Here is a 25,578-nt window from a genome sequence, read left to right on the forward strand (position 1 = left end):
GCCCCTGTTTTTAATCCCGAACATGAACCTGACATACCTTGGTTCTGTTTTCTTTGTTGAACGCTCAGCTCAGACTCACAGAGAGCAGGGAATACCTCGAGCATGGTCATTTAATATATTTGGGCTGGATTCCAGTTGGCGGCTCTCCAATGTTTTCACTTAATCTCACACTTATTGTAAATGATAAAGGAATGATACCACGCACTACAGTATGCCCTTCAATTAAAACGCCACTGCTGAATAGTGTGAATATTTGGGTTGAAACCCGAGTTAGGTAATAACTACCTGCTAAGTAAAAAATCGGCAACGTAATCATTGCTAAGTGTTTGCTCTTTAGCTAGGAGTTCCAACAATTAGGTCAACCATCTACCGAAGCATCTTATATTTCAGCATTAGAGTTTATCCAGTTTAATTATTTATTCAACTTCTGTATGTGCTTATTCCTTTCAGTCACAGGGAGCTGGACCCTGTACCAGCATTCCCTGAGGTTTAGTGTAAATAATTCAATAATTTCATGTTCCTGAACATGGAACATTGAAGCAGAGAGTGAGATTGAATAGCTCAGTTTCCTTAGTTATTATCTATGTCATTTGGGTTTAGCTGAAACAAGCAGTGTGGAAAACATCCTGCATGGTTCCCAGGGCATATTCCCTTGATTTAAGAACTTTGTCCCACTACCTTGGATAAACGTGGCACTTTTTGCACATTTTAGAACATGCTGTAATAGGATTTGGAGAGAAAAAAGTTAACTGTTTTTTCTCTGATATGATCATAATGATAATCTGTGAATGCAATTGTTATATATTTATTTACTTTTTTGTCTTTTTCATGAAATACACAACACAAGGTTTTTAGCGTCATATTCTTTTGTGATCATTAATGTGCACATCATCATCACTGACTAAAATCGTTTCTTGCTGAACTTAATATGGAAAGCATTTCGTTATTATTTGCAGGATTCTAACACATAAAATATATCAGTGGTCAACAAAATACATTTAGGTAAAGTTGATTTTTGTTTTTGTTTTTGAGAGCATATTCCTGAGAAGTTATTACATCTGCATGCTCCGGCACAGTTCAGTCTGGGAAGCAAAGCAAAGTATGCAAGACCTAATATATACACACACTTGGTCGGGGAGTGTTGCGTGTGAAGGCTGTTGAGTCTGCAGAGCGAGACAGTCTCTGCTCTGGCCTCTGTCTGCTCGGTTATGCAACACAGGCTCGGCCACGGCTCACGCTCCCTTCTGATTGGCTTCGTGGAACTCGCTGATTTGAATGCCCTTCCCCCAGAATGGTTTCTGTCTAGTGTTCAGCTGACTTGGAAATGGGGTTGTTTTGAATGAATGAAATCACTTTAGGACATCGACAACTCTGAAAATAGAAAGGGGAAAAAAAGTATCATCTGTCTGGAGGCAGTGGACACAAAAGACTTAACTCAGCTTTGACTCTAATGGGAGGGATAGAATATAGTGAGCTGAAAGAGGGAAAAAGGAAGAGACACTTGATGCTGAATCAACAAATGTTATGTCCTCTGGGGAATGGTTTCAGTAGTGTTATGGAATAGGAGGATACTGCACTTTCCGTGCATGACAAGTCAAAAATGAAAAACCTGTCTTATGTAAGAATATGAATTCCACTTATGCCTGCTATGAGACACATGGGAAAGATATTGTTTTTGGTATTGTTTGCCTAAGATATTGTTTGACCTCCACATCCCAAACCTAATATTGTGTCTAACCCTAAATCCAGAGCCTCGCCCAAGAAAGAAAAAAAAAAACAGTGTGGCTTCAATGAAAAATGCTTGATTTCACGCACGCTGTTGACACAACAGGAAAAGCAACCGCGTCATTGGCTCACTTTATGGTAAAACCTTTATTGTGGCTTAATGTTGCCACGAAAACAGATACGCACGCTGCCTCTGCTGACAGGTAAAAGACACAGGAAAAGATGTGACCTTGCACGTAGTCTCCCTCCATCCCATCTGACCTTCCATCATCCAATGGAATCTTCTCTATTTGACTGCCACCTGGAAAACCTTTTTTTCTGATAACTTAAAAGAATGTGCCAGTACTTCCTGGCATAAATTGTGTCATAAACGGTAAGGTGTATATAGTAGATGCTCGACTTTAAGCTGAATATTTGTGATCTCAACTTCCGCATTCATATGATGCGTTATGACATTTTGTTTTAATTTTCATAGCAGGATTTAAATAATACAGTCACATTCTGCACATAGGATTTTTCTTTTACACTTCGTTGAATAAGAGTTCTGGGTTAAGGATGATTATACAGAAAAGCAAACACACAGTTTTCCTGCTCTGAAACACGGAAAGGGCATCCCCGTCCAACTTGTTCAGTACGTACAGTGAGTGCTGATACACTCACAAACTCTCAGGCAGTATATATTTCATCTCATATCAGGTTCTCATACTCAGCTGTCACTTGGGCCCCGGCTTGACGGTCCAAATTCATTACTCGGGCCCCAGGTTATTTCTGTGGATATATTTACGAAGTGTCAAGACAAATTCATAATAGATCACACCATGTTTTCAATGAGTGCCTAAGTGTAGGTATCAGTGAACTGCGCATGTGCATCAGGTATTATTAAAATTAGCTACTTTTTATATTATCAATTATGATTAATGTTATGTATATTTTTAGGGGCTAGATTGCACTGCATGAATGTTGCACATTATCCAATGCATAACTTACAATAAGTCAAGGAGCCTACCTAAAGAAAATGCTAGTGTGATTTGATTGTTGTACTATTGAAAAGTTCCTGTAGGTTATGCCAATCTGAAGAGAGTCTATGAGATGGATGCTGCTCGAGAAGCCCATCGACACCAGGTCGCAGCTTTGAGTTGTCTGTCACCATGAACGGTAGGTGTGACTGTTGGCTTGCGTGCAGAGTGCGTGACAGCCAGCTGATACACACGAAAACAGCCTGTGCCCTGACACATAATAATCCCGGAGTCCTCTACTTTGTCACGGCAATTTCCATTTTTATCTGATCTGAAGCTGCGAAGAATGTGCCACGGGGAACAACCTCACTGTTTTTGTAACCCTTGGTTTAAGTGTAAATCGTCTCTGCTGTGTGACTGTGTGTCAGTGTGTGTGTGTGTGTGTGTGTGTACTTGTCGTGTACTTGAACAGACAGACCATTTGTTTTTTCCCCTTTTTTTTTACAGTAGTTCCAGTTTCATAAGTTGCTTCCCTGAAGTGCATCCTACCACACCTCACTGAATTATAGCTCATGGCCACATAACTTTTTCTGTGCGGTCGATGTTATCAGGGGCACGTTGTCTTTTCTTTTTGAACTGAACAGGGTATATCTATAGCTAATTGCCCCAAAATACTTAAGCACGCTCTCATCACTTAAGTCAAAGGGGTTGTGTTCGGAGTTGAACGAGTTCCTCTCTGATGTTCCAAACTACAGGTCGGGAGGTGAAGGTCATCTTCTGATGAAGTGCAAGATGAGCTGCATGTGGGTGACCTCTCTGCATAGCCACTGCATTAGTCTCAGTGTGTGCGCGCAAGAGAATGTGCTCCAGCAGAGCTCGGTCTGTTTGTGTGCACTGCTGTGTTCACACGTGTGTGTGTGTGTGTGTGTGTGCTCCGCCCTGGGGACATTTGTGTTTCTGCTGAACACACGTGTAGAAGAAAGCAGTTTATTTTTGATGTGTGTGTGTGTGTGTGTGTGTGTGTGTGTGTGTGTGTGTGTGTAAGTGTTCCCCGTTCCTTATAGCTCTGGCATGTTCCATGTGGTAGCAGTGATGCCACCTCCTCTCCCGTGTGTCTACCATGCAACTCAGCGGAGTGACACTCCTAAATCCAGGGCCAGGTTATGTTTATACTCTTAACCTTATCATCTGTAACTTTGACCCCAAGAATGCCAGGAATCAGATCACAATGTTCAGGACCTCGACAAACGTCTCCCGGGAGGGTAAGGGGATGACCACAACTCCGAATAAGCGGTGATGATAAATAAGGTGAAGTGATGAAACACACTGACAGTATTGCTGAAGCAGGAATTATGTCGCTGACTCACCAACATTCTTCACATAGTATTCTCCCTGCAAATACCCCTTTGTCTTTTAAGTGGCACACTGCACCCCAGCATCTAGTAATAGATCAGTATGATTGCTTTCCTTTCTCTCCCTCTCCTCTTGACAGATTCAACTCATATTTGACCCGTGCTCATTTGACAGTGCAGTGAGGTGTGGTTTAATTTTTGGAGTATGTACAAGATGTGCTTCTCGCCTGCAACCCTGTCACATCCAACCGACCCGGGCTGTAACCGGAGCGTCTCGCACTCCACCCAACACTTTGTGATCTGTTTGTCTGTTCTTTTTTTTTTCCCCTCTCACACTGTCAGTCGCCTAAACCTGAGCAGCTGGGAACGCTGCGTTGCTGATGTGCCTCCTCTGGGTATCGACACCTCATAGCCTCAAAGCTCACCGTCAGCACCAGATGACAAATGATGTCCTCAAAGAGGCTGTGGACGTCCTTTTTTTGATTGAAAAATGACACTGCCAGCGTGAGCACACAGTCCGCATTTCTATTAAAACACTGAAGCAATTTTCATTAATTATGACAGTGACTAACTTGCGGCGTTGTTGCCAAGTTTTTGTCGCCATATTTCGACAGACATCCTTTATTTGCACTTGGAACATATGAAATATGAGTAGAGTTGCTTTGAGGTATCGTGTGAAACACAGGGTCAAAGAGTTAAATGTGTGTCAACGTGTTCTTTTACCCTTGGGGCTGAAGTTGTGAATGTGTATGAGTGTGTTTTTTTTGTGGCTGGCAAAAAAACAAGTAATGTAACAAACATGAAGTGTGAACTGCTCTGCTGGAACACGTTGGAGCTCACCTGCATGAACTACAGTCGTGTCAAATTCATTGTATTGCCTGCTCATGCTTTCATCATTTTTTAATTAGCAGCTGCAAATTTGTTTAAATTAATTGAGCGATGCGGTCGTTGATTAATGTGTTTCATTTATCACAGTTTATCACTAATACTGAATGAAATGCTTTTGCACATTTTCTACTGTAGTATAAACAAAAACAGACAGTGACACATTCCTCTCAAAATGCACATGTTCTATAATAAATTCCATCTTACAACCATAATTGTCAATTCATATGGCCATGAATGCAAAACTGTAAATGCAATGGATGAAAATAAATAAATAAATAAATAACTGACATATCATGTAAGTGCAATTTGGAATAACAGGATAATTTACTCATGAGGGCATTATGCTCTTATACTGTATGAAATAAATTGGGATCAGTTCAGCGATTCAAATGACAAAAGCTGAAAAGGCCTACTCTCTGTATTTCACAGCACCAAGCTTAAGATTAAGTAGTGCATTTAGGTACGAATGTGCACGTGTCATCTCCACGTTTATCCTGGTTTTATTTTCCTCAGATGTGAGGTCTGAAGTGTAACGTGCAAAACAAAAGAGAAGGTTCATCTCTCGGCTGGTCCTGAAAATCAAGAAAAACCTTTAATTTAGATCAGTTGTTGTTGGCCCTCGAAGTAGCAGCATCTGTGATGAATAACTGTTGGAATGCAACAGCAGCAGAAAAAAAGACAAGAGAAAAAAAAGAATCTGAGGTCGTCTGACTTGTAATTTGAAAAAAACATAATCATCAACTGGCAGTATGGGAACAAAACAGATCTGGCCCGCTATCAATCCTTTCTGATCCACAATAGCTCAACACAGCTGGGGACAGGTTGAGCGGCTGTAAAGCAGACCTCATAAAATTCACAACCCTGGAGAAACCGCAGGAAGGCAATGAACCATCAGGGAACACGCTGTTCTGCCATCCAAAGGGAAGGTCTCCGAGGAGGCCGCCTCACAACACGCAAGTCGGATTGGGACAGGTGGGAACTTTGAAGACGCCTCAGACCCGCTCTGTTTGGTCTGGGGCCCAGGGTGCACTTATAGAATATCATTACATGTGCTCGGTTATCAGATGAAATGATGTGTGGTCCAATATTATGATTCATGTCTAACTTTGTACTGTGTGTGCTGTCTGGTCACGACGGATGATTCCTTCTTGGCACAACAACTGGTGCAACTTAAATAAGAGTACATCAAGTTAAAGTTTTAAAATAACTAACATGTTTAATTGGGTTAAATAAAACTGAAAATATCATTCATAACGTTGTGTAATATTTTTCCACTGTTTTGTACTCTGCAATCATCCTTAAAATTGATTGCTTAAAAAATTGCATTACAGTGGGGACAGTAAGAACAGCATGGCCTCCGTCGGCTTCACTCATGGCCCGAGACCAGATCAAACAGGATAACATAACATGAAGTCTTTATTTTCATATTCTATTCATACATCTATATATTTGTCTGACTCACCATTGCGCAACGTTCTGGGATCATCTGGTTTGCCCCAGGTTCCATTTCGGGGTGTCAACCCGTCAGATCCACCTGAGATAAAGACTGGAAAGAAGAAAGTGAAACATTTGTTCTGCGACACGGTCGATCCTCAGCCTGTTGAGCCACTTTCTTTCCTGCCGGCCGGCCCACGCACATTTCTGTTTCACCAACAAAGGGCACGGCCACAGATTCGAGGTAGTATTGACACTTATATGAGCAAGCTGAGTTGAGAAGTCGAAAGGCACTGTTCTTCTCGCCACAACATTAACCTTGTGAATATCTGAGAAAACCCATGTGTAAACCGTAAACGCTCACAAGACTGTAATCTGACACGACTCTTACAAACACATTTTATCCGCGAGAGCGCAGGAATCTACAGACGCTCAGGTGACACACTGGGTACATATCTTAAAGCTGCTTTCTTATTAACATTAGAGAAGTCCACTTGGGGATCATGTTTCATACACACTCACGTCATGAGCATTCCTCAAATGATTTCACGAGCAACGAGGAAAATTGTGTGACTGTGACAAAGGCTAGCAACGATAATACTCTCCGACTCCAACCTGTGTCAAGTTGCACAATGGGGTTTCTCAAAAACACAGAGCCTAACGCAAACTATTTTCCCAGACGTCGAGTAAACATTGGTCTTATCTCTGTGGCTTGGCTCATTCGGTTCAGCCATGCCACATTCTGCTGGATCGCAGGAATTCAAGCAGCAGACTTAAACTATGAGGAAGCCCGATTATCATTTCCCCCTCCCCCACATTATTGTTCTGTATTTAATGAACTCTCTGGCATCACAAAGACCCTCCTCTGAAAGTCTGTCACCCCTTCTGACGTGTCATGAAGAAGAAAAAAGTGCAGGTGTAATTATCGACATCACGAACGACGACTGGGTTATTTTGGTGAGCGAGATGCACGGGAGGGACCTGGCTCACTGACACGTCACTGGAAAGGAGCAATGGTAAGTGTCATTACTTGTCACAGTGTTTTTCCTGCTATGAACAGTTGGTGTCTACTGCTTTAGTGTTGTAGAAAGATTTTTCTACTAGAATTAGAGTTTTGAAAGTGTAATTCACATTATTCATGGACGACATTTTGACTAGTGTAAATGGTTAATACTCTGAATTACATTCAGATATGAAATGTCCACAAATAGTCCACAAATAGTATGGCGTTTTCCAGAACCTTTCCTGCCAGCACCCTGTGAACGCATTTGACGCGTACAGTCCCCTGCTGCGTTTGTCATATGTGAAAGGCAAACTCTGGAAAGCGTCCGGACCCAAACTTTGCGAACATTAAAACAGCTGCGTCAGCCCTGCGATTGGCTGGCCCCCTTTCCAGGTTGTAACCCCCCCCCCCCCCCCCCCATCTAATGTCATCTTGGATTGATGGAAGGATACATGAGCCACTGTGCAAATCAAAGAGAGAAGAATGTCATTTTCAACACATGTAATTTGTGGTTCGTAATTAAGTATTAAGCGTTAAAACATTTACACAACGCATGAGAGACCTTCTGTCCCAAAACATGTTCGAGCAAATGAAATGAGGGAGCAGTAGTTCCAATACAGTATGGGCCTTACATCACAGCAGCATCTGTAGGGCCTGCTACTCTGCTAGTTTCCCATTATATCGTCTGTATATTTTCATTTGCTGTTTAAGTTTTTCCCCCGCATCCTCATTTGTTTCCGTATTCTGATTTTCATACCTTGTTCCTCACATGACTTGCTGCTGTGGCCGCCCAGCCATCTCCGCCCCACAGCACTTCTCAAAAAGTTGTTGAGACTAAACCTCTATCCGAGAACCGTGCGTTGATGTCAACAAGGTGTAATGCACGACAGACATGGGTTCAAATTTCTCAAATTATGCGGGCATATTTTATAATCCAAAAGTCTCCCATGAACTGTGAATGGTTTTTTTTTGATCTTTTCATATTTACTGGACAGTTTTATCACACGTTGTCAACTAACTAAACAGTTGTGGGGGTTTTTATCATTTGCGCACGATTGCCCGAAAAGGAATTGTAAGTGAAACCTATTCCCAAGGTCGTCTGGAGTTCATTTCCTTCTCTGTTTACATCTTGGACTTCCTGCAGCCCACCGGCAGCACAGAACAGAGGATGGAGGATGTGTACCTCACAAAAGGGCACACAAACACACACATAGGCCGCAATGGAGGAGGGAAAGTTGCATAGTCGTTTCCAAACACAAACCAAAAAACTGTTGAACCCGTATTTGTGGTAGCAGGTAATATGACCGTAAAAGAGCTGCCATGAACTCGACTCACTGTGAGCTCCCTCGCTGTCTTTGTGCATTTCACTGAAGCCTCATGAACCGCCCTCGTTTTTTAAGTGTTGCAACAAAAAAACTCAACATGCATGTTCCCTTTCATTCTTACAGCTTGTGTCAGTATCCATAATAGAAGACAAACTTTCCCCAAATTCTCTTGGTTTTCATAGCAGAAGTAGACAATCCTGGTGTTATTAATTCAATGTATGGATTATTGCGAAGAAACCCGAATAGTGTTCATCCATTTTTACACAATCTTGTGATCAGTGACCTCTGCGGGTTACATTTTCACCTCCCCTTCGACCCTACGTGTCACATGTCGGGGCGGGGGGCTGCGGGGCCTTAAATATGTGCTGGCTCTTGCTGTGCAGCGGTGCCACGAACTGGGGTATGACCGTAAATCCGAAACCAGTGACTGACCTGACCTTTTGTCTTCATGAATAAGATGTACTGAGTTGGCCACATTCCCAAAGAGGCTCTGATCTTTTGGGACACAAACGCAGCTGACACCGCCTTGACTGACAAGAGGTTTTCAAGTGACCACTCGCAGTAGCAGAGACACAAGTCACCAAAATGACAACTGATTTGTTTCGATTTAGCTGTCTTTAATCTGTCAATCACATGCAGTTTTCATGTTCATTTTCATATCCTATAATGTAAAAAAGTTAATCGAAGAATATAGACAGACAGAGTCTAACTAGATCTGAGTAAATGTGATAAATCCGACCAGCAGCTTGGATTAAGTTCAAGCTCTTTGATGAACACTTGAAATTTTAGAGCTCGTTTCCAGAATCAGGACAGACTCCAGACCCACAGGCTCCCTGGTGTGCGCTCAGAATCCACAGGGGTCAACAGTGTCATCTTCCAAACAGCGTCAGTAATGCTGCTCACTTATCACAAATATTGTTCAACTGCCATTTTAGCATGCAAGTTCAATAACTGTGTCATGGCTCTTGGCAAACAAAGAGCAAACACTTTTCTATCTTGGAGCGAAGCCCTTGACCCTCTGACCTCATTTCCACTGGTCAAGATAAGTTAAAGATTGTCAAATGCAGGACAGACACAGCTACGTCCGATATAAATAGCTCAGTCGAGGATTAAACTTGACTATGTATGATTCAAGGCGCAGCCATGATCCGTCTGTGGTGCGACAGCTCAGTCCGCGTGTGACTCGACTTTGTACATTTGTCCGCCAAGCGTCTTGTGGGCTGACGCACATCTGGCACACGGTCATGACTCATGACCGGACAGCAAAAATGAAATCAGATTGACCAGGTTATGTGTCTGATAATCATGCAGATTAAATATGAAATAAAATGCATTAGGTATCGCAAGTATTAATAGGACACAAAGGCGGCAACAAGCCTGTCTTTCCTGCAACCCATGTTCTTTTTGGCATCCCGTTTAAAAGAGGGACACATTGCACAAAATCAGAAAAAAAAATAAACAAATAAAATAAAGCAATGCGAAGGAAGACATCAACTACGTCGTGTTTTCAAGTTGTGTAAAGCGTTGTGTCCCTGTAGCTATGATCCTTTAGAGAAAAAGCGGAAAACAGTGACTCTTTGTTCAAGTCACAGGATGAAGCAGTGCATGACACTGCACAACACAAAGCAAACGTCTACTTGTTTCTTCTTTCCGTCAGCTACAATGTTCAACGTCGACTTGATGAATGTGCCGCTGTGTTAGTCCGCGTGTTAAAAGCAGTCGGACGAAACGATTCCCCCTGCACGCCAAAAAACCAAACCACACTGAGGCGGCGCTCGCTTATTCCAGCTCAATCGCTGAATTTCCATCCGACACAGATGTTCTCGGTTTTCGGTTTCTTGTTTCATTGCATAACCGTGGTTAATCCAACACAAACTGTTGGCTCTCGGCCTCCTGGTTCCGAGCAAACTCCAATCTGAAGTTTAATTCCACACCTACGGCTCTTCCCACACCTTTAATATTTAACTGCACTTTTTTGGAAAGGGATGAGGAATCACGGACGCCTTGGCTCAGTGTTCCTCGGTGTGTTACTGCCTGTTGAGTCCGGCGGAAGAGCAAGAAGTGATGCAAGTCTTCACTCATTAACAAATAAAGGAGCGCGAACACATTCGACACGTGAGCCGGTGAGCTTTTAACCCGGGCTGAGATCGATGGTTGATATATGATTTCAAAATTGAAATGGATGACCCATTCAGTGTGTTTCTCGTCCGTCGTGTTACGAAGACGTGAGAGCAGCAGCAGCAGATCGTGTACACTGCATTGTCAGTCAGTGTAACGGAACACCATCTTCACATTTTTTTTTTCTTTTTCCCCCTAGATTTAACTAAAGGGAACAAATAAACAAAAGGTCAATGAAACAGAAAACAAAATGCTGGCAAAGACACAAGTATGTATTTTCCTGATTTGGCCTCTGTTGAGGACTGGACTCATGGTGAATCATCTTCAAATAAAAAAAAAAAAAGCCAAATGGACTGAAGTAATAAACATTTGGCTGTTAAACCATTTCCAAACTGGAATAACAGAAAGAGCAAATGTAAATAGTGATCAGGCCAAATTCCTAATTGTCTTCAGACTTTTGCTGAGGCTCCTGAGTCCATGGCGTGCTGACCATTAAGTGCCAGATGAATTTCCCTCTGTGTGCGAGGCTGCATTGGCCCTTGCAGCACAGGTACGATTGATCTGCGGGGCTCTCTTCGTTGACATGCACAAGTGTGCCCAGGTACGTGGACAGGAAGCATCCAGACCGTCTCTAATTATCTTGTGCAAAAGAGCCAATAAACACCTGTCCCTCTCCTCTTGGCCACATTAAACAAGGTGTCCGCTCCGGTCAACATCGCCGCGCATCCATCCTGCCACTAATCAAATGGCAGAATGCATATATTGACCCGGTGCCGGCGAGTTCACATGGAATCAGCTGTTGTGACACAAAGCACCGGGGGAGACCACGTGTTTCATGTGCTAAGGAGAGTAATGGGCGAGACGCTGTGTTTACTCTGGTGCTACTTGATCTGTGATGGTGGTTCTGGGCCCGAGCCGAGTCTCTCTCTCCTCTCAGCGACAGATTCCTGTGAGCCTGGTCTCTGCACCAGGAAAACCAGAACGTATCTAGTTACACACAAGCTGCACTGACTGGCTGCCAATCTGTCTGAAGGGAAATGCTCCTAGAGGGGTTTTTTTCCCATCTGGTAGATTCCAATCCACTTGCAACCAGCTATTATTACTTCACTGTCATTTGTGGTCACCCTGTTTTTGACTTTGGAAATTTGTGTACCTACTCATACCAACCTTTTTTTTTTTCTTTCTTAAATCACTCACGTCTTTCGTACATCCGAAGTGCTGAATTGACAGAACTTTTGTCTGACAGAACTTCAGCACAAACCTGCTGAAGTTCTGTCTTCAGCACAAACCTGCAGCTGGCCACAAGGCTCGCGCTGCAGTTTACAAATCCCTCCCTCGTCACACCGACCTTATACACATCTTGCGGATTGAATGGAAATCAGTGCACATTCAAAGAGGGTTTTTGTCGGCGGAGATGCTCCAACATGTAACAAAGCAAGGTTACATCCACGAGCGGACTTTAGGTTTATGCTGAAATTCAAATGGGAGGAATAACACTGTGTTGAAAGCGGCAGAAAAATGTAATCATCCTGGGTGTTGTCGCGGACGTCTCATCCCTCTCCCCTGACTGGTTTTCCAGTGAACACATTCCTCCATTGCTTAAGAATATATAAACTTCAAAACACCATGAAGGGGAAAAAAACAGTTAGACAGGTCTCATGTCTGTGGTTCTCTGCTTTAAGGTCAGTGTATTTGTGCATTTGGCGTCGGGAAGTGTCCAGTGAATAATCATAACTCCTAATCCAAAAGTCATTATTGAAGAACAAACTAGGTTCATTGTTTAGATCACTCATTAATTCCATGTTTCTGTAAAATCACGTTTGTTTTCCTTCCCTCCAGTCATCTTGCTCTGAAGGACGTCCATAGGTGCCAGATTCTAAAGTATAGATCTCTTTTTCAGGATCAATCTCCTGATCCAATGGGGGTTTGTGTTGTGCATGGGATGAACAAAAGACAGTGTCAGTGGGTTGTATTATGTAAACATAAGGTTTATTGCAAATGTGCAGTTGTATCCAAACACAACCGTTTTAAGGATACTGTACAGCAACAACACCGTTACCTTTACAAAACACATAGAAACTCTTCGCGCTAGCTACAAACAAAAACTTCTCCCTGTGAAGTCTCACACATGGTCCTGGTTTGCTCAGCCTCTGTTGTTGTTGAAGGGGAAAAAAAAAGAAAAAAAGGAAAGGCAAAGTCTTTGGTAGCTAGAAAACAACAACAGAGTTGAATTTTGGAACGGGTTCCACTCTTACTTCCGACAGGCACTGTTGTGATGCCATCGTTTTCAAGTTGGCAACTGAGCAAAAAAAAAAAATCGGACCAGTTTCTGGACGACGCTGCTAAAAATTTTTTTTAAAAATCAGGAGTGCATCTGCAGCGAGAATTACTTTCTCACAATCTACGTTCAGCTCAAGACATTACCGCCTCATGTACATTATAGCTTTCCTTTTACTATAAAGAGCTAGGCAAACAAGGTGGGCAGATATGCCTGGCGCTCCAGTACTGTATATATAAAATCTGTTAAGACCACTGTACAATGCTCCTATTTTACGACAACTGATTTTTGTTTAGAATCACAAACAAAAAACAGTAGAGATAGCAGAATTAGTTTCCCCCCGTAAAGCAGCAAGCCCCAACTGCAGACGATACAAGATTACACGATCTGAATCATTACAGCAGACAGATCGGCCCACAGCAGCGACCACCAGCTCTGCACTGACCTCCACCTCTCCTGCTGTAGCTTATCCTGTTGATTATTCTTGTTAGGCATGAACAAAAATGTACACGAACACGTGAGTAATACATTGGAGGTACAGAAAAATCCTTGTTGTGTGGCTGAAATGTGCTGCTGGGAGTCCTTGAAACTTGTATTCGGAGACCAGACTAAAACTGCACGATGGGGTTCTGTTTCTTGTCGAGACTTGGAGGACCGTCCCCTCTGGGGTCTCCTCTGGGGTCTCCTCTGGGTGAGCAGGGGAGCAGTCTTCCCCTACGCTGTCCCAAGTTAGCACCTGCAGGGCCAGCCCAGTCAACACCTCCTCTTCACCCCCCCCCCCTCTATAGTGCAAAGGGTGATTGTTGGGAGGGTTTCGGTTAGGCAGGGAATAACCCCCTCCCCTCTGTCTCGAAGCGAGCGCTCGTCGGTGACTAGTCAGCCCGCTCTATTCTTAGCGCTTTTGTCTACAGAAGCGAGACAGCGTCAAAGAGTTGGACGGAATCAGAGGACAAGCCCGACGCCGCACCAGTCAGAGCGCATTCAAGTTCTGGTTTTGTGCTTATCAGGGTCAGCAGTTCGTTTTGAGTCCCATCGATCATTTACAGCCCCGATGCTTCACCCTTCGCGAAGGGGTTCTCAGGGGACAAATTTGCAACACTTTCATTCAAAATGGAGGTCCATTACTGTAAGGAGACAGTGGCTCTGCCCGCCCCAAGGCAGAGCCACTTACACAGCAGAGCCAGTGCTGTAGTTGCAGGTCTGCTGGTGCTGGTGCTGGTCCGGGGCCCCCTGGCCACTCTGATTATCCAGCGCGTCCGCCGGAATGCGAGACTGGAACTTCTCCATCTGCTCTGGACTGGCCAAGTTCTTCAGCAGGTAGTTCTCCCGCTCGAGCTGGTTGTTCTTCTCCGCCAGCTCCTTGATCTGCTCTTTGAGGATCTCCACCTCCTCGCGCACGGCGTACATCAAGTGGTTCTTGACGAGATCCTGTCGTGACACAGGAGAGAGAGAGAGAGAGATGGATCAGTTTAGATGCAAAAACAAGTGGAAAAACAAGTGGAATCTACTATAGACTATAGGCCGATCTGCTTGGTCTGCATATCTCATGCATGTGCCGAAACAAGGATGAGCTATCCCAGGGAAGTTTGCTGTAGGTTCTTCACCTAGTTGTTGTTTGGTGTTTATTTTGTCCCGTGTTAAGTGTCCCAGAGCAACACAATGGAAATAAGCCATGATGAGCTGTTAATGTATGTAATGACTGCTCTGCAGTATTGTGTGTTTTTGAATCATCAAATAAATGCATTAATTCAGCACATCTACTGTTTTGTCTGTTAATGTGCACGACTCCCTTTTTCATTTTCTTTACAGTAAAGTGCACACGATGCAACTTTGACACTAGCGCTGCCATTAACGATTATTTTCTTAATCGATTAATCTGACGATTATTTTCTCAATTGAATTGAGTTTCGTTCGTCATTAAATGGTGAAAAATGTTGATCGTGTTTCCCAAAACTCCAAGATGATGTTTTGTTTCATCCACACACCAAAGATATTCAGTTTACTGTCACAGAGGAGCAAAGAAACCAGAAAATATTCACACTGAAGAAGCTGAAATCAGAGATTTTTGACCTTTTATCCATAAAAACTACCTGAACCGATTAATCAATTATCAAAATAGTTGTCGATTAATTTAGTAATTGGTTACTAATCGATTAACTGTTGCAGCTCTATTGGACAAGGCTGTTTCAACAGTTATGTCAGACAGGACCTCATTATTTAAATTTTTTGTGTCATGTGCCGCCTTCACAATTCATAGAGAGCCGAGTTTGTGCAGAAGTACAGTGGCATTTTGGGAGGAGTGGGTTATGAGTTATTACCAATCTACTAATAACCATCTTTTAGTACGACAAAGGGGTCGTGTAGTAGGTCACAGGTTCAATCAATATGATTTTAAGCATGAGCTCATTGCTAAATACTGTTTTGTGCATTTGTAGAAATTTGTTTCCAAAGACATACAAGTACTGCACAGTGGAACCTCTATTCATGCAGATGGAACATATCCAGCTTTTAACAATGAAAAGTGCTCTATAAATAAAATGTATTATTATTATCATGAGTGTGTGTGTGTGTGTGTGTGTGTGTGTGTGTGTGTGTGTGTGTGTGTGTGTGTTGTCTCAGCTTACCATTGCCTGTTCGATCTTGTTGTCGATGGCCACAACGCTAGCACCAGAGGCACTGCAAGAAAAAAGAGCAGAGAGAGAGAGACACCATGAATCAACTGTTCATATCCACGATCAATATCAATAACTCTGCCAACTCGTACGACACGACGCTGCTTCCTGGATTCCCCGCTCCACCACGGTGAAACGCACAAGCTTTGCAAAAAACAGAAAGGGGAAAAAACAGTTCGTCCAGCTGTTTATCTACTTTATTGTCTAGGTTGTTGTTGTTGTTGTTGTTGTTGTTGTTTTAGTAAGAGTACAAAACTGCACGTTGGTCCGTTAGAGCCTTTGCCTCAGAGACGTTCAAGGTCCAAACAAGCAGTAGGAGCTTACAGAAGCAGCGCGGAGCAGACTAGTTTGTAAAACACAAACGAAATGACACATCGCACACGTGTATATATATAAAATGTATTAGATAGAGAGGCCCGCAGGGGAACGACAAGCCCCTGAGGCTCGGTGTAGATTGTTTTTCTTTCTTTTCTTTTTTCTTTTTTTTTACGACGAAATGGCGATTACGGAAAAAAACTCCGCCTCGACGACTTGCACATCGCGGGTTGTTTTTGTTGTTGTTGTTTTTTACCTGTTGTCAAGTTTGACCGACACGACGTCTCCCCCGAGCAGCGAGGAGAAGAAGGAGATGGAGAAGTTGTGCAGCTGGTACACGGCCACCTCCATTGGCGTTTTGGCGAACATCTCCGTGCTCATGTTCAGGACCACACTCGTCCGGATTATACTTCTCGCCACGTTTGCGACTGGTTGTTCACCGACTGCGTATCCGGGTTTATATTGCTTAGTATTTCTTTCTTGTTTTCCTTCTTTCGTTTCGTCTGTGGTAGCGACGCACTGACTCGCAGCGGAGGGCTGACGCGGTGCTGTGTCGGGGGTGTACAAAGCTTCGCCGGTTTGCACGAGCGACTGTCTGGAGGATATTTCCGCCACCGGCAACTATTTATACGGCTGGCCCCGCTGACGTCATATGACGCGCGCATACATTAGTCTGAGCGCGGGAGGTTGGCGGGGCAGGCTCCGCGGTGCCTTCCCGTGCCGTAGGAAAAATTTGAGGCATAATAAAAAATTGACCTGCAAGTTACACACACACACACACACACACACACACACACACACACACACACATTTCATATAATAAACCCAGAGGGAGAAGGGTCACTTGCTACTACTGAAGTAGCTCACGAAAGCCCATTCTTTCCGGTTTAAATTTACTTTAGATTTTTATTTTATTTTTACTCTCCGTTGACGCTATTGCACAAAATAAAGATTAAAATGTAACTCATGAAGCCATGAACCATGATGCAATCCATGTGCAACATGCAACTATGCACACATCATTCACGGGCAATGCATTCATTTCACAAGAACTGCTGTAATTTGCAGGGGGGGGGGAATTACTTTCACTTGAAATTAGAGCTGTAACAGTTAATCGATTAGTAATCGATTGCTAAATGAATCGCCCAACTATTTTGATAATCAATTAATCAGTAGTTTTGTGAAAAAAAGAGTCAAAATTCTGCCTCTTAAATGTGAATATTTTCTGGTTTCTTTTCTCCTCTATGACAGTAATCAAATATATTTGGTGTGTGGCAAAAACAAAACATCATCTTGTGGTTTGGGAAACACGGTCCACATTTTAAAGACCAAACAACTTAATAATAATCAACACATTAATCGATTATGAAAATAATCGTTAGTTGCAGCCCTACTTGAAATTGCATATTTTAAATGCAATGGAATTCTTTTGTCAGTTATGATATCATATTAATCTCTGCACTGTACAAACACATGTTACAGATTATACATACAAAATTGACATAAGTAGATGGGCTCTTGTTTGATAGTATGTTAGATTGTTATTATGATTCGAGATAAAATAACTTTATCATCAGTCAGCTAAGACATGTCGCCTTTCATCTTCATTCTGCAATGCACACCTCGCAACCACTTAATTTATAAACCAAACCAAACTAAGTTGAGCAATTAATATAGCAATGCATTTTTATCTGTTTTTTTGGTAAACAAAAGTGATTCTCGAAATAACGAGCTTTTCTGGGGAGCATTTGAATGCAGCCCTACGTATGTCCTGCTTCTGAACCTTTGCTCTGCCTTAGTTTCAGCATTTAACCCACAGACCGAAACTCAGCCGTACTCATGGCAATAAACATCACAACAGCCCACAGAACATTTCTAACCAGTCTATTGATCTGCACAAATTAGTCACTTGTGTTAAAAGATGAAATCAATTAAAATGTCGCATAACACAAGGTTGTGTGTTGTGTGTTTGTTAAAACTAAACTAAACTTACTTTTAGAAAGTGAAAGTTTCAGATGTTCTGTATTAATTGAATTTTATTCTCAACTGAAAACTTTTACAAACTGAAAATAGTCTGCAAACTGCCTATGTTTTGTTTCTTTTACAGTTATTCTTGTGACAACAACATGTTGCCCCCATCATTCATTGTTTTGTAGATTTGTTACAGAACATGCGATAACGGAATGTCCTGCTCCATGCACACACATGAGCAAGTGTGCATATATAAGTGGCCCTCGAATGCGAGGGTACTTTTCCACCTGCTCTACCTGTAAATTTCCCCCCCGGTGCATATCTGAACTCTACCGGCCTCTAGTGGTGAGAAGGTAACATTCCCGGGCCGGCAGTGGACAATGTTCCGCTCTGTTCCTGGACACTGCTCAGTTCGCCAAGGAATTTTCCATAAAACTTTTCCTGGCTCAATCATTTCGCAGTTCCGGCAAACACAGGTTGTTTGTGCTGCTTGGAGAACGTGTGGGAAATTCTCCAAGGACACTCAAGGATGTGTCATTATTCATTTTGTTCTTGTATTTGTTTGTCCATTTATTTATATATTTATCACACATCTGTGATACTGTTCTTATTACTGACTGCTTCGCCCTTTTTTTTCATGTGAACCACAATGCAGTCAAGGGTAGCCTTAGGTAACGCAGACGTGTATTTGTTGTGAAAAACCACCAGGCTATCCATTCACTGAACTGGCATTCAGAAAAAAACAGCCCGGCTGCAAAAACTGAGGCACCCTTCTCCGCTGTATGACCCCTTGCACCTCAGATCATCTTTTGAACTTGCATGTTGCAGCATGTGACGAAAGCTTGCACATGCCTCGTGCACAAGTGCAATAAACAATTTGTGGTGTAACGCCGGACCACAGAAGGCACAGACGGAGGCACAGCCAGAGGGAAACATAGCTGCTGCCATGTTTCCTCTCCCTCTCTTCCATCGAGGACTGATAGTGACTGCTTTTGAGCAATCGACCTTGTTTTCACCGAGGCGTCCGTGCAGGTTTTATTAGCTACACTGCCATTGCTCAGCACGTCTCAGCTGTCACATTATGTTCCCTTTTTGTTGTTACGATCATCTGATTCAATACTGATAATAAGCCTCTTAAATTTCTAACAGAGCCTCGAGTGCAACATAATTTTTTTCGGCGGTGATGTGTCGAACATTATCAGCTAGTCATTAAAAAATTCAAACCCCAAATCCTTTTTTTTTTCAGTTGAGTCTCATGAAGAACATTGGCCCTATTCTCTCAAAGTAACACAATACATTTGCATGAATAAAGTCCACACATTTTTAACTTACGACATAGTGGGGAATTAGTTTTCCATTCTGAAAGTGCAAATGGATTTAAAATGAGAATAAATGACCCAAGGCCCTTTCTGGGCTCTGTGTACTAAACCAAGGTCATTGGTACTTTTTTTTTTTTTCTTTTGGAGAAAAGGGAGGTTTGTTACATAACCAAACATTCAGACTGGAAGGGCTGACTTTGGCTTGGCCTAACAAGCCTGAGCAGAAAGCAGATTGACTGGGCATTAGCGCCCATAGTGCCTGTCGTCTCGGATTCCGTGCTGTGACAGTACAGCTGCCAGGTTTAATATCAGGCCCTGTCCTGGCGACATGGTCCTAAGTTACCTTGCCTACCTGCCCTGTGACGGTTCCATTCGGGACGGAAGAGTCACAACAATTACCTGTGGGGCTCAGCAGAGACACAGGACTGCAGACAGTGGGGAGTCTCTCTGCACAGTTCAACTGAAATACACACGTGATGCGCCACAGGCAGTAAGACGATGACAGTGTAAAGCGGGATGCTCACCCTCCTGCTTTGTCTGCTTCTAATCAAATCTCAACAAGTCGAGAGATATTCACCCACAAACGTTACGTTTGAATTGTACCTGCATGTTTGTGCCACAGATGTTGACCGATCCTGCCTTAACAAGAAATAAAGCCCCTCCATATTTCTGCAAAACACTTAGTGCCGAACCATGTTTGGGGTGTGCCGAATCCAGTGAGTCAGGCTCAAGCTAGGCGAAGGGCCGCGGCTTCCATCAGATGTCCCCGGCATGAGAGCCAACCGCATTATATAACACCGTGATTCATCTGCAGCAAAGGCTGAAGAAGAATGAGGCCTTCTGGGTTTTTTTTTGACGCACCAAATTCAAAATGTAAACAATACAGGCCAACATTGATGATGAACAATTCCAAAGGTTTGAGATCATGTCGTTTTACCATGCGTGTCCCATGAGTGTATGAGAGGACACAGGCCTGCCATAGGCTGCAGCCAGCGGCTCAGAGGAAGCTGTCCGTGCGGGCAACAGCACTGGTTACAACCAATGAAGACTGAACACTCTCCGTACACTACAGGACAGCCAGAGGTAGTCACTATCACATCAACGACGCAAGCACACTGGCCAACAATGTACACATGAACGTTCATTAGCGGGGATTTCAGAGGACGACTCTCAGTTATTTAGGTTTACATTAGAGATGTGTCGCTGTACTGTATTGTGTAATGTAAAACTAAGACTTCTGCGGCTTCAAATAACTCATCACGTGACCATACACTCCATTCGAGTGGAATTGTATAGGACGAGACAGATTTCATGACAAATCCTCCACCCACAGCTCTTTGTCATTTAGACACCGACACATGGCTGTTACCATCCATCCTCTCCTGAATTATCTTTAATGTGCACATACGTCACTGTCAGGACCAACCGCCCACTTTGCACCCAAGACACAAACTCTCTCACTACCCACCGCTGCCCCCCACTTACCGCCGATCTGGCCTCTTGAACAGACTCGGTGAGTAAGGGGGCGAGTAGCTCATAGCTCTCTCTGGATAGCTGAAGTGCTGGTAGTGGCAGCAGAATCTGTGCGGCGGCTCGGCGAGGCGGAGGGCGCACACCGTCCTGGGAGAAGGCGGCCGGGCCCCGACGGCGGCGACTCCGGGGAGACGCGCCTGAGACTGTCCCATCGCGGCGTCCGAATGAAGGGGCTGCTCACCCAGCAGGAGCCCTTTGAGTGCCGGTCCACTGTTCCGCTGTTGTTTGTGCTCAACAATCTGTGTTCTCGCGCAGCACAAAGAGACAATTGAGGCCTGGCGATGTCCTCTGGATATGCAGCCATGTCTGCGAGTGCCATGCTCAGACTGGCACTTGTATGATGTCTCTCCAATTTCAGCGGAACACAATGGATCCAGAGTCACAATGAGAATGACAGTTTACTGGAATGGTTCACCGGCAAAAAGAGGTCCCGCTCTTACTTTACCCGAAGGGAACAATCACCATGCCTGTCTGCATTCCTTCTTCTTCGATCAGTCGTAATTTGTGTAGTAGATCATAGTTGGTTCAACAAACTTTCCAAGACACTGAAGGCAGCAAAGTGCAAGTATCATACAGTATTCTTTGCTCGGCTAAAGTAGCGAGGAAGGATGTGGGAGCTTTTCACCTACCACCAGAGCTATTCTTACACAACAACTTATGATTCCTAACTTTAAGTTGATTAAGCCGACGAATTCGCCTAATGGTTTTTGTTATATAACACATCAGATTAGGTGTGTGACAATCAAAACTCCCCAAACACGTTTTAGACTCTTATTAAGTGGGCTTGTCAGTTTCAGTAATCCTCTTTGTCATCACTGGGGTAATTAAAGGAATACATTTTTTGGAGACCTTGTTGCTGCAGGTAAAGGTGTAGCAGTGAATAGTGAGCTGCTCCAGACATGAATGATCATATGCTGCTTTCTTGTTTGACGGTTCTGCATGGATGCGTCACATTTCTGTCTCCATTTAATCCCTTATGTCGGCAGGTTGAGGGTTTGGATATTTGATACTGTATACAGAATGTGATGCGCGGGCGAGTGTGTTGTTGCATGACGGCTAGTCACGTTCAACCAGTTTCTGCATGTCGTCTTTTGCTTGTATTATTCGCACAGTGATATGTATCACTGCATAGGACATACTGTGAGAACTGTTTGTTTACTCCGCCAATGTTTTTATTGACATCTGCCTGTCTGTCTGTCTGCCTGCCTGCCTGTCTGTCTGTCTGTCTGTCTGTCTGTCTGTGTCCTTCTAGTTTGTCTGTAGCATAAGTTCAGAATGACGGGACATGTGGGTTGCAATACGCGCAGAGACGTAGCGTCAAGCAAGTGTTGATTTATGATTTGAAAGGTTTTGTAATTTGGTCAGGTGAATTCTTAAAACCCCACAGCCACTAACTTCACAAAATGTCATTTTAATTTCCGTGTGTGTGTGTGCAGCTTTTGGAATTTCTGCTTCACTTGGTTCAGTTTCGAAAAGTCCCTGATCACGATCCGTTGCCTCTGGATGTTGTTGCAGAGCATCAGCGGTGTGGAGCAGAGGACTCGTGCTGGGCATGTTTACACCCATCATGTCAGGAGCAATTCATTTAATATATGAAAAGGACTAAAACATTTCATCCTTTTTGTGTTCACCCTTGTCAGTCAAACACGGGTGGATGGTTTTACTTTTCTTTTTTTCACCATCTACAGTTTCATGATGTGTCACATTAAGAAACATCGAGCCATTTGTTTGTCTTCTTGTACCTGACTTATGTATCTAAACGTAAACCTGAGCGTGGATTTTCATAATGGCTTGCCTCTAGCAGGGGACAAGATCCAAGTGAGCTGAAAGTCGACCCAGCGGGCGCTTGTTTTTCTATTGCTACCATGTAATTACATGTCTTCTGACAATTATTGTCTCACGGACATGACCAGTACTGTCTGTACAAATATGGATATAGACATTGCCACGGGAACAGCAAGAGTGCATAACAAGAAGATGAATGAGTGATGTTTTGAGGAAGAGCAAATCTATTTCCACGAATCTCTGGAACAAAAGGGACCAAATGAATGAGGGGTAAAGAAAGAAAATTGACATTCATGATGGCAGATAAATCCTGTGTATGGAATTATAGATACAAATCAGGTTCCATGCCTGTTTGTTGAAGGCCTTCAAAGTAAGCATAACTAAGTCTGCTGAGTCAAAGTGAAAAAAGACCAACTCTCTAATGGGCTGTAATTAGTTACAGAAAGGTTTTAATTATGATTTCCATGGTAAGAAAAAAACACCTAATTCTTCCTCTGTCCTCTTTTTTCTTTCTAAAGGAAGCAGTTGCAAAATTAGAAGACACCACAAGCAGACGTGTGTGTGTGTGTGTGTGTGTGTGTGTGTGTGTGTCTGTTGACATGTCTACCTTTCAGCATCTGTGGGGAATTGCATTCAATGGATAAGTCCCTTGATAGAGGATCTCCATTGCTATGTAACATCTGCCTGGGCGACATCCCAGCCTTTGATCATTACTAGGAAGACAAGAAAGGAAATCACTTCCCTTGATCCCGGTTTCGTAACATAACACGAAGGCCCACTTTCATGCTTTGATGACCAGAAATCACAACACTTAATTTCAGTAAACATAAAATGATGTACCGCTCATTTACAGTAGCCTCCAGTGGAACTAATGGCCGTTCGCGACGGGGATGAGCGGCACCGAAGCAAGCTGCTGCTGCGCAGTGTGTTGCATAACAAGCTTGTTCGCAGCATCTGGCACCAGCCTGTGATTCAGCACAAGTCCGACCGCTTTCGGGCCCTGATGTATAGATTTACCCCGCGCTAAAATTACTGTGAAAATACTGAAATAGAGCCGAGTGCCAGCGGAGAAAAAAAAAGAAACGCGGGATGTTCTACACCATAAGCCCATGGGACTCCCATCTGTTGTTTAGTGCAAACATGTGTACACACTAGAAGGCACGCACATACAATTGTCCGCTCTGAAAAATTTGGGATTCCACTTTCTGTTACAGTAGGTGACCACGCTCATGATCCTGCGGGGGCTCTGCAAAAGGTCAAAGGCCTCCGACTCAATTGACCATTCACTGATAAATAGTACTTGTCTTTGCTATCAGCTGTGTCGAAGCCCTTTGACTCATCACGGGTCGCCTAGTTTACCACCAGCTTTTATGAGACCTACTTGGTCTGTTAATTATTTTCCCTGTTTTTAAGCACACACACCACTTAACGCCACTCAGTTTGGGTTTCTGTTGTAAAGAGCTAAATATTTCTAAAACAAAAGAAAATGGGTCGGCTGAAGCTGATGCTTTTGTAAAGAGGCCACATTTCCATTACACGGAGGGTAATTAACATACACCGAGTGGTCATCGCTGCCACTTTGGCTGGCCACTTTGCATGACACCTGTGATATGTGCCTCTGTTGAAATACGCACATCACAGGGCTGTCATGATGCCCAGAAATAGAAATCTATAACTACGTACTGTAAATCGGATTGCTACACGGAATCAGAGAAATTGGGCTCCACCGAACTATCCCTCCGAAGTAAGGTTTTATTTTTTTCTATTGAAAATCTCTCATCTCTAGGGCTAAAATGTGTTAGAACATTTTAACATCAATATGTCATCACAAAATGTGTTTTGGCACCGATTGTTTATCAAAAGCAAAGAGTTCTATGTCTGAGAAGACTGGAAGCATCTGTGCCGTGAGGAGATGGATCTGCTCAGTGGTGAGCATCAAGCAGAAAAAAACACTTAATTGCTGCATGAGTTCCTCAAGAGGGCGAATGGAAATAAACCTCTAAAGAATCTGAAACTTTCAGTGGAAAACATCAGAGTGATGGATGACGCATGATTTAAAAAAAAAAAAAAAAAGAAAATCCTGAAAAGCAATAAGAAATTTTACTGATCTGTTTGTCCTGGAAAAAAAAAATGTGTAAAAACCAACGCCATCTCCTTTCAATCCATTCCTCCCTGTCACCTCTCCCTCATTCCTTTTCTCATGTCATGTATCCAGCCGACCTTGCAGCTGCGTGACCCAAGTCACCATCAACTGGGACGACACTGGAGGGAGCTGGGCCCCTCGAGGAGCCGTCCCCTGGTGTGTGTTTGTGTGTTTGCCTGTGTTTTTGTTTGCCCGTGTGCACACACTGATGCGTGTGGCTGGCCGGACCCTTGCATATGTGCGGCTCTCGGCGACCTGGCCTCATCAGCACAGTGTGGATTTGACTGGACGATAGGCGCCCCGCCATCTGTCGCTGTCAGTGTAGTCCGAACGCTGAGCCGTTCCCACAGACTCCAGCAGGCTTCTCTGCTGAGCATCGGAGCGGATCCTTTGTCACCTGCGAGATGACGATGGAGCAACGATTCGGTTCCCACGGAGAGTGTGAGACGAGTCACTGGCGGTCACCGCCGAGGGAGAGCGCATCGACAGCTTGAATCTATCAGTAGAACCATAAATCATGCTTCATGCCTATAGCTATTGTTTGATAAATCATCAGAAAAGTCTGAGTATATCAATGGCCTCCAAGTCAGAGGTATCGGTGACCCGAGCTGCGTTTTTACAAAGTTACTCAGACAAGCCCGAGGAAGTTTCACCTGCCTGCCTGCCACTGATCTCTCCGAGCCAAGCAAATCATCTCAATCTCCGACATCAGGACCACAGGAATGGCTCAGATCATAATTCACTCACCTCTCCTCTCTCCG

General features: G+C 43.6%; 1 protein-coding gene and 1 long non-coding RNA gene across 3 annotated transcripts in view; both read right to left on the reverse strand.

The window, feature by feature from the left end:
* Positions 1–710: 710 nt before the first annotated feature.
* LOC118319881 lies at positions 711–7,025 on the reverse strand. Its single transcript, XR_004796148.2, has 3 exons — positions 6,384–7,025; positions 2,432–2,493; positions 711–1,371 (listed from the first exon to the last, which is right to left on the reverse strand). It is a non-coding gene; the product is annotated as an uncharacterized LOC118319881 (long non-coding RNA).
* A 5,743-nt stretch (positions 7,026–12,768) lies between these two features.
* Positions 12,769–25,578, reverse strand: part of tsc22d3 (TSC22 domain family, member 3) — a 31,679-nt gene continuing 18,869 nt past the window's right edge. The window contains exons 1-3 of one of the 2 annotated variants that reach the window (XM_035648956.2): positions 16,323–16,680; positions 15,704–15,755; positions 12,769–14,507 (exon numbers count right to left, since the gene is read on the reverse strand). In XM_035648956.2, coding sequence (XP_035504849.1) covers positions 14,247–14,507; positions 15,704–15,755; positions 16,323–16,447 — 438 coding nt within the window. In that variant the 5' untranslated portion in view covers positions 16,448–16,680 and the 3' untranslated portion in view covers positions 12,769–14,246. Of the gene's footprint in view, positions 14,508–15,703; positions 15,756–16,322; positions 16,681–25,578 lie in introns of those variants that run through there. The other variant, XM_035648955.2, reaches the window with a different exon arrangement.

This window comes from Scophthalmus maximus, chromosome 9 (genome assembly GCF_022379125.1).
Source record: "Scophthalmus maximus strain ysfricsl-2021 chromosome 9, ASM2237912v1, whole genome shotgun sequence".
Classification (NCBI taxonomy): domain Eukaryota; kingdom Metazoa; phylum Chordata; class Actinopteri; order Pleuronectiformes; family Scophthalmidae; genus Scophthalmus; species Scophthalmus maximus.